General features: G+C 41.3%; 1 protein-coding gene across 10 annotated transcripts in view; it reads left to right on the forward strand.

Annotated features, from left to right (window-relative positions):
* The window catches only part of KIAA0825 (KIAA0825 ortholog), a 248,248-nt gene that overhangs the window by 130,984 nt on the left and 97,191 nt on the right, over window positions 1-20,073 (forward strand). The window contains exon 23 of one of the 10 annotated variants that reach the window (XM_027662933.1): window positions 5,741-5,871. The exons of the other annotated variants lie outside the window; for them this stretch is intronic. Coding sequence (XP_027518734.1) covers window positions 5,741-5,834 — 94 coding nt within the window. The 3' untranslated portion in view covers window positions 5,835-5,871. Of the gene's footprint in view, window positions 1-5,740; window positions 5,872-20,073 lie in introns of those variants that run through there. 10 annotated transcript variants of the gene reach the window in all.

Consider the following 20,073-nt stretch of genomic DNA (forward strand, 5'->3'; position numbering starts at 1 on the left):
AGTAGTCTTATTTTTATGTTAAATGACAGAGACAATTCAGTATTAATTTTTTTTTCTTTGATAGTTCTCCTCCTGATTGCTATTTCTTCATTGAAAGTGAAAGTAGTTTGTCCTTTTAACATTGTTATAGAAAGTCTTAGAATAAGACTGGTTCTTGAACTTCCCTTCATGTTGATGTCATCAATATAAGCCAAATGGAGCAGAGGGTTGCTGTGATTTGTAGAGGGAACATTTTACATGAACATTTCATCTACTCTGTTCTCTTGAAACACATTTTATTTTTCTTTCTGTCTCTTTATAGAGTTTAGAAAGAAGTCATGTATATGCCTTCTCTGTCCTTCTCTCTATTTCACGCCTTTGTCATATCATTTACTGTTGCTTTTTTTTTTTAAAATTTAATAAGTGCCCTAATTGTTGTTATCCTTCCTAATTCAAAAATGTCTCCATTCATTGCCCTTCTGCATGATATGGAAATTCTCATCTAGAAGTGACATTATGCAAACCATTAATGATTAGCTCATGGATTTATTATTTTAACCACTCTACTTTACAGACCAACAGATTGTTTAAACCCATTGTGATGATTAACTAGAATTGCTGGTCCAGTATCTGCCATAGTGACCAGTATCTCCAACACAACTTGTCTTTATGTGACCCAATTTTTAGCATAGTTAATGTATGACTGCACATATTTTCCTGCTGACTAGGACAGTTCGAGCTGATCTTGTGACTACTCAAGCAACCTTTTACAGTGAGACTCAGATGAGCACTATCTTTTGGTGATGCTCCATGATCCTTCCTAGAATTGCATAAATTTCAGCCATCTTGTGCTCAGGAGTTAAGGTTAAAGCTGAATGAGTGTGTGATTATTTTGACCTCCCATTTACAATGGACCCATTTCATTTCTACTATTTGCCTCCTGAGATGAGTTAAACAAAACCAAGGGCAGTACTTCAACTGTGTCAGAACCATAAGTTTATAAATTGGAGTGCCATAATATTTTAATTATTCCTTCTTTGACACATGCTAAAGCTTTCCCTGATCAGTTACTTCTCTTCAGGCAAAAATATTTTTTATCAATTCACAGTGATACTGGAGAGATATATTTCCTTTTTTCATGTTAAAGAGAAAATACTGTCAGTTGCATATGAAATAAAATAAATACCGTCTACTCTGGCAGAAAAAAAAGTGAAAATGCTTAGGGGACTCATTTACAGTGGAAATGCTCCCCTAACCTAGTTAATGACTGAGTTAGGTGAGAGGGGGTTATGAGAGCATTGTCCCAGAGCCAGCAAGTGTTAAGCAAATTAATTGGTTGGTGGTTAGGGGAAAGTAAAACCATTTTAGGACTGGTTAAAAAGGGAATGAATTGTTGTCTACTACTCATTGCTGGCTCCACACTACTGTGTGGATCTAATCCACTCATTCTTATAATCCTCAAAGTAAAAGCATTTAGGTAGATTTTTCAAATTAAAGATGAAGATGGTTAATGATATTATTTTATTTCAAGGTTATAAAATATAGAATGCTATCAGAAGCAGTAAAGAGTAACATGGAAAACTTAATGTTCATCTGTGTTCACAATTAATACATCTAGATTATGTAAGAAACTTTTTGTACAGGAAGAAAAGGGAAATATAAGGGATTTCTTTCCTTTCTTGTTTTACTTCTGATTTGTTTTTTTTTTTACAAACATATATATAGGTAGTTTGAACTACAAGAGTAAAAGTTAAAACATACCTGTCAATAATACCTTTTAATATTGTCTGTTAACATTCAACTAACTTATGAACTTGTCTTACCCAAGTTTTAGAAAATATCCTGCATGCTTACAGAGACGCATGCTGCTTTGTTGGATCTTGGAACTCACCTGTACATCCTGAGACATTTCAATACCAAATGGTAGTTCTTTACCTCTAATACATGTATTAAAGTGAGAAGAGCAATTATTATTTAATTCACCTGTATCTCAACTTTTAGTTACTGATCTGCTCATAAAGCAGAAGTTGTTATTGTCTGGCTAAATCAGCATGTTGAAAATGTTTCTGCAGTTTCGTGTAGCAACTCTTAGTTAGCAGATCTCTTCTTTTTAACTGTCTGGCCACTGTCTCTCTGCATATTATTATGTTAGTGACTGTGGTGAGTTGTTCCTGGCCAATGTCTGTATAGCTGGTGGCTTACTCTGCCTTCAGTGGAGTTGAGGAGGGAACTGGAAGAGCAAAGTGAGAAAACTCCTGAGTTCAGCTAAAGACATTTTGATAAATGAAGCAGCACAAGTAAGCAAAGCAAAACAAGGAATTCATTCAGTGCTTCCCATGCACAGGCAGGAGTCCAGCCGCTTCTTGGAAAGCCAGGCACTGCACACTTAAATGGTTACAGGGCTAGGGAAACGCCATAGCTCCAAACATCCCCCATTCCTCCTCCATTCCCTAGTTTTTATTGCTGAGCACATTTATATGGCATGGAATATCCCCTTAGTCATTTTGGGTCAACTGTGCCCTCTCCCAGCTTTCTGCACATCTCCAACCCATAACATGGTAGGGCAAAGTGGAACAAAGAAATGGCCTTGGTGCTGTGCATCAGTACTCAGCAACAGGCAAAATGCTGGTGAGTTGTCAACACTGAACTACAAATCCAGAGCACAGTACCATACATTACCCTTCTTGTTTATGTACTCTCCTTTATACCGATATATAAGTTAAACTTGTGATCATTTATTTCTAAAGTATCTCAGCAACTTGTACATGGTTATAAGATATTATTATTTTGCTGGGCTTTGAGATGTGACCTTTACCTTCCTTCTGCAGTTCTACAGATCTTTCAGATGCACTGAATACTATGAAGAATAATTACATTCTGCTCAGCTATAATGATGAGAAAAAAATTAGGCATTTTTGTAACATGTGAAACCATTGTCCAATTGCAGTAATTTGCTGTTCTGAAGAGCAATGGCTGGGTTTTCTTCCTCTGCACTTAGGCAAGTTCCACAGAACACTGGTACCAGTGCAGGAAAATAAGTAGTGATTTGGTTGGAATGGTGTGGATCCTGCTACAGGAGAACTCTGAGGAAAATAGGAATAGACAGAGAAGAACTCATAACTGGCAAAGCCAATGACAGTCAGGTACAAGTTCTTCAGAACAGAAAATGTAACAACTTAATAACTGAGAACGGAATGATAATACATTTTGCCATAAGTGCATCAGGTGAGAAACAATACCAAGTTAGAAAAACTATAGAAATTAAAACTAATATTTGTTCAAGTGGATAAGAAATGCCATGAAAAATGTCTAGACTGAAAAGGAAAATATGATTTCCAATAGATATACCAGTGTAGCTCAATAAGAGTTTTCCAGAAAGTGTTTACACAGTGAATTGACCTTAAAGAGCTTTAGGTTGAAATAGTGTCTAGTCAAGTTTCAGTCATGCGTTCCTTTGATAGATATTCTGAAAGCAGCTTCTGAAAGCAAGTAGAAAACCTGGAGTTGTTTATACATTGACTTTAAGGATAATAAAAAAAAAAAGTGTTTATTTTCTACTAAAACTGGGTAAAATATGTAACTATGCTTTCTAATAAAATTTGCTGCAAAGTATACAAAAACTCTCACATCCCTTGGACTCCAGATTATTTCTTAACATAGTCCAGACTGCATTCTCTGATGAACTGGTGCGCTGTTTGAAAGTGAAATGGCTTTTTAGGGAGGAAATAACTATTGTTGGCAGCAAGGTTTTGCTCTAAGGTCAAGACAATCTTGTATCTAGTGTCTCTGTTTTGAAATCCTTTTCACTGTATTGCATTTTGCAAATACATTTATTAATATAGTTGTGGCATTTGTCCCCACATTAGAGCTAGGTGATAAAATTATATGTTTTACCATTGATTAAATTTAGTAGAACTGAAATTAAGTCAAAAGCTCTTGTTTCGAATTCTGAATGATTGCAGGGCAAAATTTGCATGGCTCTTATATATTCCAGTGAATACACAGACACCATCTGTTGAGAGTGGTAGCCATATGGTGAACTATTTATAGAAAATGTTTATATTCATTGTATTGTTGATTATCTAGATATCCAGAAAATGCTCTTTTAAAATCCAGTATATCAACACATGGAAAAATTTATTATGTGGTTTTGAGATTGAAAAGAGTGCCAGCAAACTGTGTGTGTTTGTTGTCTGTGAAAAACTTTCTATACAACTTTACAAAAGCCTCAATCTGAGAAATGAGTGAAAAAAAATGAGTGAAAATGGTAGGAAGTTCTCTAAAAATTTTTTTGGTAGAAGAAAGAAATGGTGGAAGAGCAGTTCTTGACATGATGCCAAGAAGAGAGCTTATCTGCATGGCAGAGGATGTCAGTATTAAGTCTAGTGTACTTTTGGATATGTTAGTTGTTCTTCTAAACTGCAGGTGCTCCTAGACCTTTTGTATCCAAATTGCTGGATATTGGAAATTCATATTGTTGTTGCGACTACAAGTCAACTATTAACGATGGGTTGATGAAGAACTAGGATGCCATTAATACTACAGTAATCACCACCTGCTTGGTGAGATTATAATTGATCCCTTATAATGCATATGAGAACAGGCTTTCTAAAATGCATGGGAGACTATGAAAGGCAGTATCTCATTGTTTCTGTATCAAAAGAAGCAGGTGAAAGGTATTAATCCATTATTTCATGTCTCTTGGTTGATCACAAAGTCAGGTATAGACCCTAGTACAAAAAAAAAGCCGCTGAGGTTTTGAGGAAAATCTGACTTTGACCTTTCTGGATAAGCAGCAATCCTTTTCCATAAACAAGTTGGTCAATAACAAGGTATTTGTCACATCTGTCACCATAAGGATTATCATTTGTCTGCTTATCCTCTTCTGATGTAGCTAATGAAACTGTACTCTAACCTGAAAGAATCTGTCAGAAGTAGGCTTAGTTCCCTGCCTGGCACTTTTAAAGCACTGGTGGCAGAATGTAGGTCGGTAAGCAAAAGGGAACAGTATTACATAGTTTGACTGCCACTCAAGCCACTATTATGTATACAGTTATGGCATGAATTTCACAAGTAAGTGAGGCTAAAGGTGAGACTTCCCATATGCAGTACACTTGAGGCTTTTCTGATTGTTAGCAGTCTCTCTTTCCTGCAGACATGTTGATGAATCCTATGAATAAAACAATATTCTCCAATGACTATCTCCAACAAAAAGTGCTAAAAACGAAAGGATTGCCATATCCCAGTAAACTTAGTTAATATTAATATTTATGTTAGTTAATAAACTCATATTAACTTTAACACTTGGAAGTCTTTTATTATGAGGCCTTTGCCAGTTTAGGATATGGAAGTATACATTTACCAGCTCTCTTTTAATTAAAAATATAAAATTCCTTAAATAACATTTCATGCTAATTTGATACTTTTTTCATTGCTCAAACCTGGTCCCTAGAAGAAGTGAAAATAAAACCAAAAAAAGGAAGGAAGTATTGGTAGTACATCTTTTGCATTCAGAAGTGTATTCATCACAGCTTATTGGCTAGAGCATAGGCCTGTGATCTAAACCTCTTTCTTCTAATAGTGTCTCGCAGTAATTTCGTTCCCATTTAAAATTAGATCACATTTGTCCATATTTGTAAGTGCTTTGATGTGGTTTTATCTTGGTTTGGGAATGGTACGGCCCAGTTTAATGCTCCCACTGAGGCTCTCCAAACCATATGCCACTCACTTGTTTCCCCTCTCCCTTTCTCTCCCCCTGCAGCTGGAAGGAGAAGAGAATTGGGGGCAGAAAAGGTCAAGATCATGGTTTGAGAGAAGAACAATTTACTGGAAACAGCAATGAAATAAGAAAATGAACAGTAACAGCAACAATACTAATGACAAAGAGTACAAGAAAGAGGCTAACAATTCACAAGAAAAGCCCCTGAAAATAGACAATAGCTAACTATCACGTGGGGTCTTTATATAATAAAGAAATGAAGTCAGCTCCCTGATGAGATGGTAATCAAAGAGGCTTTTATTGAAACCCGGCCCTGTTTTTATCCCTTAAAACCATGTGACCTTGTGACTGATGAGGGTACATATTTCCACACATGTCCCCTAGGCTTCCCTGCCCTGGGTGCTTCCCCTGCACCCCTGGACACACCTCCTACATCACCCCCTTCTCAATTATTTAAGACGGTCACGAAAACAGTGCAAAAACAACAGTGCAAACAACAGAACAATATATTACAATCTACCATAGCTTTGCAATGACCCAGCACATCACTTGCTTTGGCTCCTTATGCATCTATTGTAAACCTTTTAAAACCTTCTTATATTTCTAAGGGGTAGTGCAACTTGGAAAAATAACTTTATTAACCTAGGGGCCTTAGCCCAACTGTGCATAGACTTATAACCTGTATTAATCTGAGGGCTTAAATAACTGGGAAATTCAACTTTATTTCAAAAAAAGGGTAAGCTTACCAAACTAAATTCTCTTGAAGTGACCATGTGGCAGAGGTAGTGTTATTTTGTGAGGTGTTTGGTGTTTAAGGCACTTGTCCAGTCAAACAACTCTCTTATTCATTCACACACACATTCACTGACGGCCATCATTCCATTCATCATACACACACTCATGGATTTTGTATAGACTCTGCATTTTGCCACACTGGTCATCCTCAAATGTAAACCTGAAACAGAAACATAACTTTTTTATAACTTCTGCGTTACTCTGGTTCTTGCTGCTGTGGTTGTGTACCTAGGTAGGGTCTAACACACCTGGAGGGAATCCATTTCAGCTCGTTTCCTGTAGCCACACAGGCGTAGCCTTGCCCCCAAGTCACAAGGTCTACCGGTCCCGTCCACTGCCCTGAAATCGGATCTCTCACCATGACTGGTGGTTTGGGAGAGGCAAAAGCCTGAGGCCTGTGCTGCCTTTCGTGCCTGCTTTTTTCAACACTGTCACAATTTAAAAAATTTAGGACATATGTGGCTTTCCACAGATGCTCTTGCGGGCTACAGACTGATTCTCCCCTTTTCTGTTTAGTTAATATGTCTTTCAATGTGCGATGTGCTCTTTCAGCAATTGATTGTCCAGTGGGTGAGTGTGGAATACCTGTGGTGTGAGAAATTCCCCAATCTGACAGGAAGTTTCTTACCTTTTCTGAAATGAAAGCTGGCCCATTGTCGGTCTTAATCTGTTTTGGGGTACCAAGGGTTGCAAAACAACTGAGCCAGTGTCTTATTACATCCTTGGCCTTTTCTCCAGTGTGTGCAATGGCGGTTATGTATTGTGAATGGGTATCTACTGTAACGTGTATGTATTTTAATGTGCCAAACTCGGCTATGTGTGTGATATCGTTTGCCAAATCTCATTTCCCATTAACCCTCTGGGGTTAATGCCTTCCTGAGATGGCATGGGTGTGATTTGCTGACAGTCTAGGCATGACATGATTATGTCTAGAGCTTGATTGAGTGTTATTTGAAATTGTCTCTTCAGTGAACGTGTGTTCTGGTGGAAAAATGAATGAGACAATTTTGCTTGCTCTAAGACTCTAGGTACGGTGTTAAACATTGCTTCTTTGTCAGCCTCTCGGTTCCTGTCAGCTGTTGCTCTTGGCATTTCAGTGTGTGACCTTGTGTGCATTATGTAAAAATCAAACTTTCTGTGACTGACAAGAAACCATACAGAATGCATTTCAAACAACAGGTGAGAGTTAGCAACATCTTGAAGAAACGAACTTTCAAGACGGGACACTAACCCTGCAGCATAACAGGAATCGGTAACAATATTAACAGGTTGTTCAGAAAACTTTCCCAAGGCAATACATACGGTAACCAGTTCCAGAACCTGCACAGAGCCCTGGTTCATGGTTTGCACCTCTCCTTCCCATTGTCCTGTGTCAGGGTTTACCCATGCCACTGCAGCTTTTTTAGTCTGCCCAGATGCATCTGTGAAGACCATAAGACCTTTCACTGGTTCATGTTTGCATCTGTTTGTGGCTTTTAAGGGTAGATTACTGACTTCTGCCCAAAATCTGTGTTTAGGGAGATGAATTGAAATGTCACTGTCAAAGCCTGCCAAGGCAGCCTGGAATCCTGCATCCTCAGCTAGCATCCATCGAGGTTGTCCTTTGTAGCTGGGATGTAGATGGTTGCAGGATCTCTCCCATCCAGCTCCTGTAGTCGTCCTCTGCCTTTAATGACAAGCTTGGCAAACATTTCATTAGTAGTCCACACAGTTTTAGGTGGTGTGTGGGGCAGAAATAGCCACTCTAGGACTTGCAGCGGGTCTTTTTCAGTCTGATCCCACTGAAACAAAACTGCGAATGGCTGGTACCTACTGGGTGCGAGAGCAAGGCAGATTTGCAGTTCAGGATTTCTCCTTCTGCCTTGTCTGCCTTCTATTGCCTTGGCACAAGTGTCTAACACCTGCTTTGCCTCTGCTGTCAGAGACCTGCTAGACATTAGGTCTGAGTGCCCCTTAAGCAGCTCAATTAGAGGGTGTAGCTCCTCTGTGGTTATACCTAAAATAGGCCTTAACCAATTGATGGTTCCCAGAAGTTTTTGCAGCTCATGTAAAGTTAAAGTGTTTTTTACCTCGAGCTGCAGTGGCTGTGGAGAAATTTCCTGCTGCGTGATTTTCCATCTAAGGTATGTCCAGGGTTGCGATTGCTGCATTTTTTCTGGAGCAACCTGTAACCCTGCATCTTGGACAGCTTTGATTAGAGCAGTAGCAACAAATTGCAGTTCATGTTCTGTGGCCTTGGTTATTAATATGTCGTCTATATAATGGTGTGTGATGTCTGTTTCATATCTCATCGGGCTATTTTGCATCCCCTGAGGAAGGACAACCCAACGATACCTCTGCATGGGCTGAGCATTGTTCAAGGCGGGGATGGAAAAAGCAAACCTTGCTGCATCCTCAGGGTGTAGGAAGATGGTAAAAAAGCAGTCCTTTAAGTCAGTTACCATTAGTGGCCACTTTGCTGGAAGCACATAGCAGGTGAGGGAAGTCCAGGCTGCAAAGCTCCCGTGGGTTCTATGACTGTGTTTACTGCCTGTAAGTCTTGCAGTGTTCTCTACCTCCCACTCCTCTTGGGGACGCAGAATATAGGGGTATTCCAGGGACTGGTTGTTGGCACATTATGACTTGCCTCAAGCTACTTCCTCTCCATCTCGTGAAAGCAGGTGGCAAAGAAGAGGAGGATGGCGAGCAACACAGTGGCAAGCAGTGTGGTGCCCAGGGTGTGGCCCCGGCCCTGCCCACGGCACCCTTGGTACAACTCAACCCATTCTCTGCTGCTTAGGTACTTATGGGATGTTGCTGCTTAGGGTCTCCAAGGGCAATCCCTTTGAAAGTGGTCAGGGGCACCACATCTAAAGCAACTCGCTCTGAGTCTGGCCCCTTCCTACACTCTTAGCTGGGTGCTTAAAGCTGTGGCTAAAGAGGCAGACTGGTGCTCCACAGAGCCAACTCCTTGGTAGGGTCAAACCAACTGAGCAATGCTACAGCTCTCCCTTTTAGGAAGGGCCTGCAAAGCTCTTTTACAGTCTGGGTTCACCTTCTCAAAAGCCAGATGCTTATAAAGTGTCTCTCTGGCTTCATTGTACTCAACTTGCTTGTTTAAAGCAGATTGCAGCCGATCTAGGAATTTTGACTATGGTTCAGTAGAACCTTGTAACACTTTTGTGGATGACAGTTTGCTATCTTGGTCTGTAGTGGGAAGCTTTCTCATGGCTTTCAGGGCTTGTTTGGCTATTACTTCGTACACCTCCCGGGTATAGGTTGACTAGGCATCTACTGTGCTGTAATTTCCTTCCCCGGTTAATTGGTTTGCAGTTATGCCTGCTTCGGTGTTGGTTGCATATGTAGCACAATTCTCTCAGTAGTCAGTTAACCAGACTGTATACTGAGTGTTGTTAAGAACTAATTTCATTAGATTCTTCCGGTCATGTGGGGGGAAAAAATAGATGGAACTCAATGTCTCCAAATACGTGAAAGTATTGGTTAAGGACACGCCAGTATCTCTTACCAGTTGCCTCAATTCCTTTGTCACCTCATATGGCAGAGGCTGGAATTGAGGGGGCTGACATTGTTTGAAAACAACTGGGCATGCATGGATAACCTGCAAGTCTCCCACTTGAAATGCCTCCTCCCGACACTGTTCCCCCTTGTCAACTGACCTTTCCCTGTTTACCCCCTTGCTCCCTCCCGGTGGAACCATCCCTGGTCCCTCCTCCTCGTCCCCCACTCCTCCCCAGCGTGGCCCCAGCAAATCCGGTTCCCTGTGGGGGGGTGGTGGTGGGTGATGGATGTGGTGTAGGGGAGGAGCCCTTCCCCCCCCTCATGCCTATGGCTGGAACGGGGTGGCACTGGGGCTGGAAAAGAATGATCAACTTCCAGTCCGTTTGGCAGGCAAGATGTCTGTGCCTATACTGGCGCACGTGGTCGCTGATCATCTACAGCGTGGGGTGGCAAATAGGCTGGGTTCCCCCCCTCATTGCTGCAATGGGGCCCATGGGCTGCGATCCTGCATTACAGGCTCCGTTCACTCCCGGCGACCCATGCTCCCATGGCTATCAGCACCCAATCCATAACTTAACTCACAAATGTATCCCTCCCCTCCCGGTAAACCCCGTGCATTTGTGTTTTTACACGTAGGTATTGGGCTGCGACTAGCAGTGTGGGTGGGGGGGTTGTGTGTAAGCGTGGGATAATTGTTCCGTTTGCTCGTGTCCTTTATGGAGGGCAGACATTATCGCTGTGTAAGCTGGAATTATATTATCGTCTCAGTGATTGCCTGCCTTGGTTTTTTGGTTCAGGATGTGTCCCAGTCTTTCCCATATGTCTATATGTAGCACTCCCATCAGTGTCAGTGTGGGATATACAGACCTAATAAACGTTACTAATTCTGGTAATTCTGCCTTTGTAGTTTGGATGTGGAAAGATCTTGGCAGTAGAGTTAATGTTTCAGTGTCTTGTGATATCTTGATGGAGAAAAAGCTTCCCATGTTTTTTACCTTACTCTTGCCACTGTGGATACATGTGTGTGGAGGGGTCCTTTGTTTTGTGGCTGCTGAGTTTTACTTTCGGTTTCTGGATCGACTGTTCTCTCACCGCGTCCCCATCAGCGTCTGGTGCTGTCCGGGTGTCAGCTGCTGCTCTGGTGGCTTGGGGGTGGCGATAGATGGTGAAGGATCTCCCGGAGCGGTAGGTCCTTCAGTGGCGGCAGTCATGGCGGCAGCGGCAGCGGTCGTGGCAGCGCGTGAGGTTCCCTTACAGTCTGCAGTGCTCCTTGCAGCCGTTCAGCGGTGTGGAGGCTGTATGTGGTGGCTACAGGCACGATTGGACCAGCAGAAGGCGGCTGCAAGCTCTCACGGTCTGCTGGGCGGGGTGAGGGCTCGGGTGCTGCAGCAGGGTTTCGCACTGCAGCTTCTACGGGTCCTGCACTGCTTCTAGCATGGGCGCAGGGCTTGCAGAGGTGGCAAGTGAATGCGGGCGGGCAGCGGCTGCATGGAGCTGTAGCACTTCTCCGCCTGGCGGAAGGGTGCGCTGGAGCAGGGTTCACAGGGTCTCACAGTTGGGTTGGGGGTGTTCGAGCAGCAGTGGCGCCGCTTTAACGCTCGGTGCTTAGCACATGGCAGTGGCGGGTGGCAGGGGTTCCGGCGGGGTTCAGCGTGCTCCACCACTCGTGTTTCCGAGGTGTGGGCTTGCAGCCACTCAGGGACCAGACCTGGCCATTGTGTTGATTGCTACCGCTGCTTTTCAGCTTGCTCACAGCTGAGATGGTTGGTCAACCCCGCTCTCCTCTCTCCGCTGCTGTCCCGGTTTCTCGGCTTCTTCATCTTTTCTTCTTTTTTCTTCTTCTCTGTTCCTGTGCACTTTCCCTAATATTTTTTGAGCTCTCTATACTAACTGCGTTTCTCAGAATTGGCTGAGACAATGGCTTAAAGATGTCTGAGTTTTTTTCGGTGAAAAATTCCCGTATTCTAAAAATTAATATGATAGCCGGAATTTACCGATATTCCCCTGACTCAGGGATTTCTATTCTGGCCTAATGTAGGTTTTAAGCCCCACGTTGGGCGCCACATGTCGCGTGGGGTCTTTATATAATAAATGAAGTCAGCTTCCCGATGAGATGGTAATCAAAGAGGCTTTTATTCAAACCCAGCCCTGTTTTTATCCCTTAAAACCATGTGACCTTGTGACCAATGAGGGTACATATTTCCACGCATGTCCCCTAGGCTTCCGTGCCCTGGGTGCTTCCCCTGCACCCCTGGACACACCTCCTACAGCTAACCACTCCCTCCAGCGTGCTATGCCAATCTTGAAAAGAGCCTTTCCCCATCCATGAAAAATGATGTTATATTGTATAGAATAATCTCTGTGTTTTAGCCATGCTCCCTCCTGGCTATTCAAAAATTACCCTGTCCTGGCTGGAACCAGGACATAATCCTCTCCTTATTCTATACTATCTACAACATGCCCAAATCCTATATCTTCCAAGTATATACATATGTATATATGGGCCATCCCTCCAAGATGTCTGTTGAGTTCATTCAGTCCATGACTGTGGATTCTTTCTGTCCTAGATATCTCCTAGGGCAGGAGGGCTGGTGTGCTGTCGGCTGGCTACAAGCTGCATCAGGACCTTACAACTGTTGAATCTAGAGCAATCCATCCTCACTGTCCGTGGCAGTTATGGCATACAGGTGCAGTGTCATTCAGCAACCAGTATTATACAGTTCAACATTACAAACTCTTCTGACCCAAAAATCAAACTCCCATTGAGGTAGACATCGTGTTTCCCTGTCGTTCTGTGTTATCCACCAAGTACACTCAGATCCGTGAGCAAAAACAATCCAATGGATGGGTTTGCCTTTGCTTGAGGCAGGATTAATCCAAACTGTCTTCTCTAACAGGTTCCTCATGTGTACCCGGGGACTTTATCCCCTTCCACAGTATGTGGAAGTTTTAAATGGGCAGGGCCAGCTCGACTGGTAGAACCTCCAATACTACCTAAGCAGGTGGCCTTCACTAAATGTAGATTCCAATGTTTGAAGGTCCCACCACCCTTCGCTTTCAAAGTGGTTTTAACAGTCCGTTGTACCTTTTGATTTTCCTGGAGGCTGGTGCATGGTATGCAATATGATATACCCACTCAGTCCTGTCGTTCTTTGGCCCTCAGCAGTGCTACAGCAGAAGGATCCTCTGAGAGACCAGGCAGTTTCTTCTGTCTCCACAGCAGCTATCCCAAAAGCCCAAAGATGGCCTTTTGGGTCCTTGCAATACCCTTCTCTCAGGTAATCTGTGCCAAGGATACACAGAGCTTCTGGTCCTGTCACAATGGGATGATTTTGCGATTTGTTCATGGTCAGGCTCACTTCAGCTTCCACTGCAACCAGATGTTGGGATACCCCTCTCACCCCAGTAATAGAGATAGATTTAGCCCCCTACATGTCTTGATGGCATCAGGGGACATGGTGTCAGCTAAAGCCTTATACTCTTGTGGGTCTGATGTGCCAGGCTATTGTATCCACATAGTCCAGTAGATCCAACTTGCCCCTTTGCTGCTGGAGGCAGGGCTTGTCTAGTTCTGGTCATGGTACTCGTTGCTCACTTCCTGTAAATATGAACTTGAGGTCCATTCAAAAGGATCAGAAGTAACATCAGCCCTCCTATTCTGTGTGAGGACTTGGCCACTTGAAACTGCAGCAGCATTTATCCTTGAAAAATTTCCTGTGGGTAGGTGTTCTTCCTCTTAATTATATACCCATTTTGCTAGGGCAGAGGTGGGTTTTCCATCCCACCTTGTGTCTTGTCCTTGGTCACACAGGAAAAAATATGTTACCCTCTGTCTCAGAGTGGCACTTGCTCCCAGTAGCAGAGACTTATCCATAATGGCAGGGCATGGGACATTTCCTCTCTAACTTGCTGGAGTCTTTTGAGTCTTTCCGTAGTCTTGGATGGACTTCCTTCAGCTGGAGTGCAGGTTGGTAGGGAGTAAAAAAGATGATCTTCATATTGTCAGGGACATAGTTATCTGAAGCACTATTTGTTCTCTTTTCATTGACATCAGTGCCAATGAGTTGCATCCAGTGATGGCATGCTCCATACAAATTTCTGCCGCACGGATTTTGTACACTGGACTTCGTCTAGGTCTATGGAGACTGATCATTATTTGAATCCCTACAGATTACCTTCAGCACAGCTAATTCTTTCAGGTACTGGATACTTTTCTCCATGGTGTTCCACCTGCTTGGGCACACTACTATGTCATCCTTGGGAGAACCTTTCCCTCGCGCTTGACAGGAGTCACCTCCAGAGGCTGAGAGTTTCTGTCCTCTTCCCGATCCCCTTGTCAGTGCCCGCATCCTGGGACAGAGATCCCAGTTGTTTGGCTTCACTACCGTCTAGTTTCATATCGGAGGCCACACTATCCCAGCATTGGAGCAGCCCAGGTCACCAGGGGCTTTCCTGACTGGCAGCTGAAATCTTTTTGCATATCTCCCAGCTCCCCTAGGGATAGAGATTGGGTGATTATCTCTGGCCCTTCTTCTTCCTCCTGTTATAAGGGCCCTACTTCCTCTTCATCCCTCACTAAGTGAACTGATTTGGTCTTGGATTTCTTATTCTATACAGGGGTGACTGCTACTGAGTGCAGGTTGTTCCTCTGGTTCAGCTGCAGTTTGAGTGGACACCATGCCTGTTGGTTTGCTTTCCTCCTCCTCTCACTGAGGGTGCTGTTTAGTAACAAGCAGTGTCTGGTAAATAGCAGCCAGAGCCCAGCACACTGCAGTAAGTTGCTCCTCTCTGGAGCATTCTCCTTGCAAATAATCTGTCACTTCATCAGAGTCCTGTAGGACTTGTTCAGGAGTGAACTTCCAAACCATTGGAACAGAGAATTTCTCCAAAACCTGGCCCATTTTGTCCTATATTCCATTCCACTCTTGACTATCCACTCTCAGTGTAAATCTCTGAATGACTTTCTTAGAAATCTCTTTCTTTACTCTAAATGTATGTAGACTACACTGAGGAGACCTGGGAGAGTTAGCAACAAGAGTTTGCTTTTCTTAGCATGCAAAGGAAATTCAAAATTCTCAAAAGCTGTTGAGGCCTAGTAGAGGAAGAGAGGATGAAAAGCTGGGGAAAATCATCTTCCACCTCAGACTGGGTATGATTATTAATGGACTTCCAGAGGTAGCACCCAGAGTGAGGACAGGAGAAACAACACTGAACACACATCACAAAAGGCCCCCCTTGCCCTTGATGTTGTCATGTCATAAGGAAACTGCTTTCACATAGTACAGTGACAAAAGGATTCTGATCCCTCTGCCAGCTCTTAAAAATAGCATTATGACAAGCATGTATTGCATATACCTGAAGATTTACAGTGTTAGGTACCATACCCACATGAACCGACCAAGCAATATTGTGACTGCTGGCTCCATACCTGATACAAAAAATGCTTAGATAAAAATTGTTTCCAACCCTCTCTGGTCAGATCTTTTGTGTTCCAAGCATTTGTGCCTCACGCTGGGTGCCAAATAAGGCAGTCATGGTTTAGGAATGGTACTCCCCAATGTAGGACTCCCTCTTAGACTCTCCAAAGCAAGGCCTCTGGGTCGCTCTCTACTCCCCTCCCTTTCCCTCTGGGGTGAGATGGAGAGATTTGGAGGCATGAAAGGTAAAGATCTCAGGTAAAGATGAGAACAATTTACTGGAAACGGTAGTGAGATAAGAAAACAAACAGTAAGAGCAGCAATGCTAATGAGAGAAGGTACAAGAAAGAGGCAAACAATTCCTGTAGAAACCCCCTGACAACAGAAAATCCTAACTACTCCCTCCACTATGTCATGCCAGAATAGAGCCCTTCCCCCTGTCCATGGAAAATGACTGTGGGGTGGTATAGAATAACCTCCATGTTTCAGCCATGCCCCCTCCTGGGTATCCAAAAATTAACTCTGTCCTGGCCAGAACCAGGACAGCTGTGGTGGGAATACTGCTAAGTATATACCATGTGTTGTGTTAGTAATGCATGCATGTATTTATTGTTAGCATTCAAATTTTATTGGTTTCTTTAGAAGTTTGTATCTTTTCTTCATAACTAGATATTTTTGTATACTGCAACCATAAATCATTATTTGGAAATATGGCACTTTGACATTTTATGCTACTATCTAATTAACCTTGTGATTGGGATTCTGTTACTTGACTGACTTTCCTTAAAAACAGATATTTCCTTTTGTCTGCCCTCTTTTCACCTCTGTCTTACATCCTGTTCTCACTAAGGGTTTTAAAGTGGAGATAGTCGTATTTGTTTTCTTATCTGTTCTTTTCTTTTTCCTCTTTCAGAGCCTTTATGATCCAAGTTTTCATTTTTAACAGGTGTACATATATATATATATATATATATATATATAGTAAGTGTATACAAATGTGTAATTGTTAAATGTGTAAATGTATATTGATGTATTCAAAGTACTGACTACCCTAACTGTACACACTGGCTTAGCTACTCATCTCATCTATAGTCTTTCTTGCTACATCTGCAAAGGAAGGTGCTACAGGACACAAAGCAAAAAGGTAAAAGTCTGTTTTGTCCATCTACATGTTGTTTCTTCCTTCTGCTTCTTTTAGATAAGGGATTTTTCAGCGATGTGCTGAAGTAACGTACAGTAATTCAATTTCCATACAGGGATCTGAATTTCTTTGCAAGCAGTGATGAGGTGAGATATGCTAAGCCCCGGTAAGGTAGAGGGGAAGTATTAATATTAAAGTTAAACAGATGGAAAATCTGGTCATGCGAGTCACATTTGAGGTTTCTTCTGCACTGTAAAATTAGTCTGTAGCAAAGCAAAGAGCAGAATCTAGTTCTTTTGACTAAATTTAAGATACAAAGCTACCATGTAGTAGCTGATCTGTGGTAGCTGTTGATGTGCACTGTCCGAAGTGGCAACAAAGCGTTAGTGACACTTAATTGAGTAGTTAATTTGAATTACCTTGCATTCTTCTTAGGAGTTGGTAGTCTCATTAGTTTTCTTCTGAATGAGATGAGGAAGAACTGACTTTGAAACATTTACTGTTGCCACAATGAAACAAGTATTAAGGACGAGTGGTTGCTACAGACCTTCCAGACCTCCCAGACCTTCATAGCTGTAACTGCTGTCTCTCAGAACTATATCTTTCCCAAAGTTATTGGATTCTCAACATAGCTTTCCTGGATGAACTTCCTCTGACCTACCAGGCTCACTCTGATTCAACTGCTGATTGCTTCAGAAAGGATAAGTCCCAAAGACCTTTTTGCTTCTTCCCCAAGTCCAGTTGTTAGGGTGAAACTGATCTTCAAAGTCCTAAAATCATGATGCAGATACAGCAGATTTGATCAGTTTTGCATTAGTTCTTTAAAGGTATGAAGTGAGTAGTAAGTTTAAAATTTGCCTGGACACTGTGATTTGGAGGTTTCTGATGCTGACTGGTAATTTGACCTAGGAAAACCGTTTGATTGTTGGTTGTTTTTTTTTTCTCTGTAAACTTCTCTCTACAGTCTAACAACAAAACTTAGTCTCTGTGAAGAGCAGGGAAACATTATGCATCCTGCCTCATGTAGCAAAAAGAAAATTCAGAATTGTCATTCTAACAGTTGACACTGTAAAATGTCATTGAAGAAAGCTTTTTTATGTTAGTCTTTAGATTGACAGGTTATGACAAAACTGCATTCATGTTGCTTGAATACATCTTTTGTCTAGTTTTATATGCTTTTTGACTTGTCTAGAAAATGACATATTGAGGTTTTCACAAGCCTTAACCAGGTGTGATTTTCTTTATGGAAGATACTTTGGTAGGACTACAGCTGAAGGCGAATAAACCAGTGAAGCTTAGAGAGGCCACAGCCCTTCTTCAGATGGTAGCTGTGAATTGAAAGACTCATTAATCAACAGCCAAGTCACAGGTGTGATGGCTTCCTGCAAGCTGCCAACAGACTGTGAAAGTCATATCCAACATGCCAAACTGTTAAAAAAGGCACATCTATAAACATTCTCAAACTTTTGTGTTTCCATTTTAGTTGAAAAACACAGCCCTTGCATGTTTTCGTTTTAGACTTCTTCTTTTAAAAGAAAAGTATTTGTTTGTTTTCCAAGGAATACTATTCAGTTTAGGAAACAAAAAAAAAAGCAGATACTGTTTTCACCTTTTGTTCATTTTAATATGTTAACAGATTCACTTGAATGGACACACTTTTTCAATTTAAATTATCAAAGTAAATAGTTTTAATATTATAAATTTTTGTGCGCAGAAAATGTGCACAGAAGCTTTGACAGAAAAAAATTATTACAAGGGTTTTCTGCATGTAGATGGCTGGCTATTTTCTTCATGATTTTCCAGTACTTTCCCTTAGTACAAAAATTACCTGGATCAAAGATTCAATTATGTTGTCATGCTACAATGTAGACAGTCATAAAATGTTTAAAGTGAAATGACTTAGAAGATTTTATTATTTAATCAACCTGCACTGAATTTTTCACCTGCACTGATGGGAAAAACCCATATAAGAAGCTAAATGAAATCTCCATACAATTTTTCCACATAATTCTTCCTTAAACTCGGTGGATCCCCTGAAATGAAGGAGAGTCTAATCAGGGGTCTTATACCTCTCACTAATTTTTTTCCCCCAGATTATCCTTAAATTGATGTACTCCCTGTAGATCAAAATCAAGTTTGCTCTGTCAAAGAGCAGCGAGTGTGAATTTGCTAGAATTTTTGTATTTGCTAATTCCTTGGTCTCCCTAATTCTCATATTTTTCCAAATATGGATGGTCAATATAATAAAAATTCTTTAAAATCTTAAGCAGATGAGAATAATCTCCCACCTTCATCTGGGGTGAGGAATTTCTTAATAACCATAGTCTGATCTTATGTTTCCCTCTTTAGAACATCTGTATCAGGTTTGATCTGCATATCTAGAAATTAATTTTAATTTGCAATCCATATTTTCACTGTTTTCTGCCTGGATTGCCAGTTGCAAAGTTATTTTGCTCTTATTCGATTTAAGTCAATCAAACTGTATGTAATTACAATGCCTGCTGGCTCAGCAGCACTGTAATGTACGCAAAAGAGAAGGAAGCAATGATGCTGCATTTATTGCAGTAATAAGGTCTTATAATAGTCATATATGAAAAGTGATATCTGCTTTGTCTTTGCAAGGCTCTGTAAGCAGATATTTGAATATACCTGTCTTTAAGATATATTTGTAACAGATTTTATCTGTTTACTCAGTGTAGTGCTACTACTTGTTATTGGAGTGTTTTCTGAGGCGTATACAGCTGTCATGTTGTGTCACCGATCTTAGAAAGAACTGTTGTATTTTCACTTTAACAACAGTTTTTTGTATTTTAAATAGATTTTACTGTTGGGATGAGGGAGAATTTTATTTTTGTTTCAAGTTTGACCACAGATTAATGCCTATATTTTTTCTTGTTTGGTTTCTGTTGTTACTTTAACTCGGTAATTAAACACCTCTGCAAAAAGACCCACCCTCTAGAATAATATATAAGTGATCCCTTTAATTGTACTAGTAAAGACTGTGATAGCTGAATTTAAATACCACCCAACTCTTCCCACGAAAGTGTTAATGAAATTATCAATAAAGTAAGTATAATGATTTCACTTGGGATAATTACATGGATAATTTAACAGCACATTTGGATAGAATCTGAGAGCATTTATGTGGTATACAGTTAAACCTCTGTAAATGATATGTAGAAAATAAAAGGTTTTCTTGTTAAAATGTGAAGCAGTAACTCTTTAAAAGTAACTTTAATTTTTCTCTTATTTTCAGTATTGTATTATTTATTGTTTCATAGGTGAAACAGGAGTCACTGTCAGATCATGCTATAGAAATAACTAGTGGACTTACTAGTCTCAGAATGAATACATAGACAATTGGGTGTTCTCTTATATAGTTCAGTGGAAAAATGGTTGTTGAATAAGAAATTTTGATACCATAGTTTAAGAATTTGTCCTGCACTTTGACCACAACAACCCACTGCATATCTACAAGCTGGGGACAGAGTGGTTGGAGAGCAGCCAGGCAGAAAGGGACCTGG

The sequence above is a fragment of the Corapipo altera genome, unplaced genomic scaffold, assembly GCF_003945725.1.
Source record: "Corapipo altera isolate COAL_440 unplaced genomic scaffold, ASM394572v1 61167, whole genome shotgun sequence".
NCBI classification, from domain to species: domain Eukaryota; kingdom Metazoa; phylum Chordata; class Aves; order Passeriformes; family Pipridae; genus Corapipo; species Corapipo altera.